The 6,000-nt window shown below is 49.8% G+C and overlaps 1 protein-coding gene across 8 annotated transcripts in view; it reads left to right on the top strand.

Moving 5' to 3' along the window:
- Nucleotides 1-298: 298 nt before the first annotated feature.
- The window catches only part of SMG7 (SMG7 nonsense mediated mRNA decay factor), a 55,790-nt gene continuing 50,088 nt past the window's right edge, over nucleotides 299-6,000 (top strand). For 4 of the 8 annotated variants that reach the window (XM_069789594.1, XM_069789597.1, XM_069789595.1 and 1 more), the window contains exon 1: nucleotides 300-662. In XM_069789594.1, coding sequence (XP_069645695.1) covers nucleotides 634-662 — 29 coding nt within the window. In that variant the 5' untranslated portion in view covers nucleotides 300-633. Of the gene's footprint in view, nucleotides 663-6,000 lie in introns of all 8 variants that reach the window. The other 4 variants (XM_069789598.1, XM_069789601.1, XM_069789599.1 and 1 more) reach the window with 2 other exon arrangements.

The raw sequence follows: 6,000 nt of genomic DNA, 5'->3' as shown, positions 1-6,000 counted from the left end.
AAAACGAGGCGCCGTTGCGAGGGGCCCGGGGCGGGAGCGGCCGTTTCACGCGGCGGCTGCAGGCCCAGGCCCAGGCCCGGCACCGGCACCGGCACCGGCGGGCGGGAAGGCGCCGCCGTTGCCGTGACGACGCCCCGCTGCCCCCTCGGTTGCTATGGCAGCAGGCGAGCCAATCGGCGGGCGCCGCCGCGGGTCGGCGGGGAGGGGGAGGCGCGGGGGAAGGGTTTGCCGGTGGCGCCGCCGGAAGTGCCGGTGGGGGCGGGGCCGGGCCCGGAAGCGCGGTCAGCGCGGCGGGAGGGTCAGGGCGCCTCAGCGGGGCGGTGGGAGGACGGGCGGGCGGGCGAGCGAGCGGCGGCGGCGGCGGCGGCGGCTGCCGGGGCCGCTGAGGTTGCTGGGACCGGCGCTACCGGGGCCGGCGGGGCGCGGGCCGTCTCTGCCCGGCCGGAGCGCAGAGCGGGGACACCCCCGCCCCTTCCTTCCTGTCGCCCCTCCCCCGCGGCGGCAGGCCTTGCACGGGAAGATGGCGGCGGCGGCCGGAGGCGGCAGCGGTAGCAGCAGCGGCGGCGGCGCGGGAGCGGCAGGCCGGCCCGGGCTGTGAGACCCGCGGCGGGACGGGGCGGCGAGCAGCGGAGGATGAGCCTGCTGTGTGCGCAGTATCTCCGGTGAGCGCCGGCCGGGAAGCAGTGAGGCCGGGGGGGGGATCGCCGCCTGCTCTGAGGCGAGGCCGCGGCCAGCGGCCCTGGAGGCGGCGGGGAGCGGGAGGACGTGGTCCCCTCGGGCGTGAGGAGGCCTCACAGTGGCAGCGAGGAGCTCGGGACTGTGAGGGGAATGTGACCGGGGAGGGGGGGGGGGACCCGGCCGCCACGTTACCGAGCCCCACACCGCTGGCGGGGAGCGGGGGCCGAGGCGGGACGGAACCGCGTACCCGCAGGCGGGCGGCCCGGGCTGCCGGTTTGCCGAGGGCGGCCCGGCGTGGCGAGGGCTCCTCAGCAAGGTCAAGCCGGTGCCTTGGAGCCTCGGGGAGGGAAGGGGAGCCCACCGGCTTCCCTGACGAAATTCTCCAGCCCCTTTCGAGTAGGTGCCGTGATAACCCGCCACTGCGGAGCGACTGCGGAGTTTGACCCCAGCGGTGAAGCGAAACCTGGGCTCGCAGCCCCGTGAGGTGCTCTGGCAGAACGGGAGTAGCAGGAGTTGTGTCTCAGCCCTCGCCAGTCAGCCCGCGGCCTGCTGGAAGTCCTCTGTCGTGGCTTAGTTGATCGGTTTTGGAGACGGTCAGCTGAGGGCTCGGGGGAGAAGCGAGTCTGCCGGGGTCGTGCTTCTTTGAAATGCTTTGCTGAACGAAAATGCTCCTGAGGCCCTGAAGTCCAGAACCCTAGATGCCTCACATTGACATGAGCAGAACTTTGATAGGCTTTTGGGTAAACTTAGCTTTTGGGTGTGAAACACTCTTTCTTTAGTAATTTTGGAAAGGAGCATCGAGATACAAGTGGGTTTTCAGTAGGTGTAAAATGCTAAATATCGTGTGAACCCTCACGTGTTGTCCCCCTCCAACCCTTCCAGAGCACCTCATTGGAAAAGTGTAGATGTGCCAAAAGGGCATGCACGCTCTTTCTGAAGAGTTCAGGACTTGGGAGGGATTTCTAAGGAGTGAATTCAAGGAGGTTTTTATATTTCCAAAACACTTTCTATCCAGGGTTCTGAAACACTTCAGCTGCCTCCCCTTACTGATTCTCCAAATCCTCCCCTTCCTCCTCATCTTGTCTTGTATCTCTGTCTGCCTCCTTCTGGTAGTCCAGATCCTGACTCAAGTTTATCTTTTTGGAAAAGACAAAAAAAAAAAAGTAGTAATCCCTTCTCTAATAGTGAGTTTATGAGCCTTTTTCTCTGTCAGGCTGCTAACCTATGCTGTCTTCGAAACTTCTTCATTCTTTCTTTCCCACTGCATTATGGAAAAAGCTCTTAAATGCCTTATTATTAGCTCTCCTCTACCAGTAAAAGACTTGCTTCTGTATTTTAGTATATGTCTTAATAATGTTGTAATCTCTTGTTCCCCTCTCCCTCCCTATGACTACGAGTCTTCAGCTGCCTTGCATCTTTACAAGGCAGTACTGCTGAAGTTGTGCTTGTCCTGCCCCAGTAGCCTTCCTGCACCACCGGCCTCTTTATTAGCATTATGTATTCTGCTGTACCAAGCTGGAGACCCTCCTTGCTTGCAGCCATGTGGGCAGTAATCACCTATTTCTTCTAGCTTTGTTCCTCCAACACCATAGCTCATCCTGGACCTTTATCACTCCCCCCTCCACCTGCTTTGTTTGTATTGTGCCTAATACGACGAGACTGAAGCATCTGGGCACTAAAGTATTGCAAGTAATGACTCCTGTCTTTGTCACCAAGAACCTTATCTCCTAAAAAAACCCCACAACAGGACACTCCCCCTCCCAAACTTTTCAAGTACTTTGTAGTCAGTAATCTTCACCTTCTCCTTCTAAAGAACATTTGGGGTAAGCTTGGGGTCGGTTTCCTTAAAAGCTGTGAAATGCTTTTTACTTCCACGGAGTGTATATTTAAATTGTTTGATTTGCATAGGGCAGAAATTGAGCTGCGGATTACTGCAGCCCAAGCTCATAAAGAGAACTGGGAATAGAGCCTCAGACTCTCAGAGCCAGTTTTGCTAGTCCTTTGCCTTAAGGAGGAGGGCATCCTCCTTCTTAGTCTAGCATTACAAGCTCAATCTGAGTGTAATGAAGGAATAAATAGGCAAAAGTATAATTACATGAAAGGGCAACTTCATATTGTGCCAAAAGAAGATGTGGAGCAATTAGTCTCTGCTTGTCTTCATCATCTTAAAACTATGGAGGGACAGAAAAGTTTTTGTGAGAAATCTTTCTCTGTGTATTTGAAGTTTAGACAGAAGAGAGCTGAATTTCTAAGGTGACCACGTAATGGTTGAATAACTAGTGAAATAATGACTCTGCAAGAATCGAGACGCTTAAAAAATGAGCAGGGAAGAAAGGTCTTTTAGCTGGACTGCCTTAACTCCTCCACTACCAGTCTCTCGCTTTCTGTATAATGTACAGGAATCAACTGTTTTAAAACGCTGTCCTTAAAAGATTGTACCCCTTCAATCAAAGTGCAAGAACTGCAAAACACCTGAGACTCCTACACTTCCAGAGTGATCAAAGGTCAGACTTCATGTACCAAGTCTTTTAAAGAGTTGCAGGAGAGTCTGTTTTTAAGTCATCTTCATATCTTGTAAGAAAGTGTTGGGATTTTTGCTTTCCTAATCTTATCCTTTTCAAGGTCACCTTTCAAGAGTAGTGGAGTGTATTCTGTCCCATCCAGTTTCTTAGATAATTCTCTCTGGTCATTGTTTGAGTCACTTTTCAAAGATCTGCATTACATCTGGTCAGGTGAGTAGACCTTTCTGAAGGCTCTTTCAAAGAGCTCTTAGGAAAAAGAGGCATGGTTCACACCTCTCGTTTAGGTGAACATGTTTGTCTCATCTGGCTAAAAATTTGTACCCATACCATCTCGACAGCTCTGGGAATCTACAAGTACTCCCCATAAATCAAATTAATCTTGTGGGGCAGTCATCTTACAGTAAACATTTTGCATATCCTGCTAGGTACAGAAGATGTCACTTTTAAGCAAAATATCACTACAGGTAGGATTTCTAGCATAATACCACAGAAACTTCCAAGTGCATCCTTTTTATGAGACAGTATTGAGCTTTAGTCCATGTTGGTTCACTTTAAGGAAATGATCTTCATTGCCAATTTTATATGTTAATGTTCAAAGCATAACTTGGATTAAAAAGTTTAGCAATTTGACTGAGATACGAGTGTCTCAATTGCATTTCACAAAGATGTGAACTCTAGTTACTAGTTAAATGTCGCATTACCCTGGTAAATTGTGGCTTTTAGCACTCCGTAAACATAGAATAAAAAGTGCTTGAATTACAGGGCTTGAACACTGCTTAGAAATTCTAGTGCTGACAAACCAGTAGGTAGTTTCCTGTAGTCTTATGATGAGGCTATAACCAACTTCATTAAAGGTTTGACTGCTTTAATAATTTAAATTGTGGCTCTCTTTTCAAAGACTCATCAGTAGCTCCATTAACTTCTGCATCTGTTGTGTCTCTTCATGGTTGCTCCTTTGCTGTCTGCCAGTCCGTGACACACCTCTTGCACTGTTTCTTCACTGTTAATGGAGGAGGGTAGAGCAGAAGTAATTTAGTGCTGCAGTCTGTGCATGTGAGCATGTTCTGGTACTGATTCCTGATCAGGATGATGTAGAGGTGGTTTTTGTCAGTGCTGGAAAGGCACAAACCAGAATACTGTTTGAAACCCAGAATGAGTCTCAGCGAGACAGGCAGAGCCAGCTTTTTAATTATCTTGAGAATATTTGGAGGAAAAAGTTAGTAAATGTGACTTCTTAATAGAGAATCTTGTAATGTGTGCCTGCAGTGTGCTTCCTGGAGTTCATAGAATCACAATGTAACTGGGCTGGAGGTGACCTCAGGAGGTGCCTGTCCAACCTCCTGCTCAAAGCAGGGGCAGCTCTGGGGTCAGACCAGATTGCTCAGGGCTTGATCCACTCAGGTCTTGGAAACCTCCAAGTATGGAGACAGCTCAGCCTTTTGGGGCAGCCTGTGCTACTCCTTGACTGTCCTCCTGATGGAAAAGATTTTCTTTACATCCAGTCTGAACCTCTCATATTTTTAACTTACGCCAATTGTCTCTCATCCTCCCACCACATGCCACTGTGGAGAGCCTGGCTCCATCTTCTCGATCCCCTCCCCGCAGGCATGTGGCTGCTGTGGGTGCCCTGAAGCCTTCCCTGCCCCAGGCTGACCAAGCCCCACTCCTGCGGCCTCTCCTCCAGCCCCAAATGCAAGTGCTCCAGTTCTGACTGCCCTGGGGGCCTCTGCGGACCTTGCTCCAGTTGATCCGCATCTTTCTTGATTTGCCTTGCTATCTGAACAAGACCAGTCAGTCTTCGAAAGTATTCCCTCCAGCTTTTTTATGTTCTGAAATGATTAATGCTACTTTCATACATTGTTTACTCTTGAATTTTAAACAGAGGAGGAGTAGTGGAGAGATGAAATACTGTGTTGGCCTTTCAGGAGGCACCTCATAGCACAGTGTTTTCTTTGGGGGAACATAAAGGGAAAGTGTCCCTTCTTATTTTGTCTCTCTTGTAATGAGTATGAGTGGGTGGTGTCACTCTTCCTCTCACCTTTTGTTTTTTTAACTGTACAAGGTGTTTCTAACACTTGATAACTAGAATTGCTGCCAATATTTAGTATGAGCAACACTTCTTCTTCTTCTTTAAGGCTGAGGGTAATGGTTTAAAAAGGCATATAAGACTGATGATTACTACTTACTACTGATCAACAATGGTTTTGTGGTGACCTATGAAGTAAAAAGAATTACAATAAAAATGTTAAGCAATTTTCCTCTGAGCTTTCTGCTGAAGGAAATTCATCTTGCTGAGAGCCCCAAGACATGCACTGTACCCCTCAGGTCTCTGGGCAGCTATTACTTGCTCCCTTCTTCCTGTCATGGGGATTTGGATTATTGAGCATCCTGCCACCCAGGGTCAACTTGTGCTAAAGTCACAAGTTGGCTGGGTGTGCTATCATAGTTCTGATACTTTTTTTCAAGCCTGGATTCCTAAGGAAACAAGGCTTGTGCGAATGTACTGCTTATCACCTTTTTTCTCCTCTTTCTCAAATGGCTTTAAGAAACTTTAGGAGTCTTCGACAGAGGGATAGAAGTCTCAAAGTTGATTGTTGCCATTAACTTTATCAAAGTTGGCTAGTTAGAAGACTGATCCACATGAGTGTGCCTGTTGAGAGAGAAGCAGGCAGAGCTCAGCTGGTGTAAATCAGCACGTGCAGAGCTTCACGTCAGGTGTGGCGTATGCTTTTCTGTGCATGGAGTTTCAGTTTGCTCCTCTGTATGGAGTTAATAGCGAGGATTGGAATGCATGTGCAGT

Source organism: Haliaeetus albicilla, chromosome 8 (genome assembly GCF_947461875.1).
Source record: "Haliaeetus albicilla chromosome 8, bHalAlb1.1, whole genome shotgun sequence".
Classification (NCBI taxonomy): Eukaryota; Metazoa; Chordata; class Aves; order Accipitriformes; family Accipitridae; genus Haliaeetus; species Haliaeetus albicilla.
Note: the sequence above shows the minus strand (reverse complement) of the source record. Positions and strands in the feature narration are given on the sequence as shown.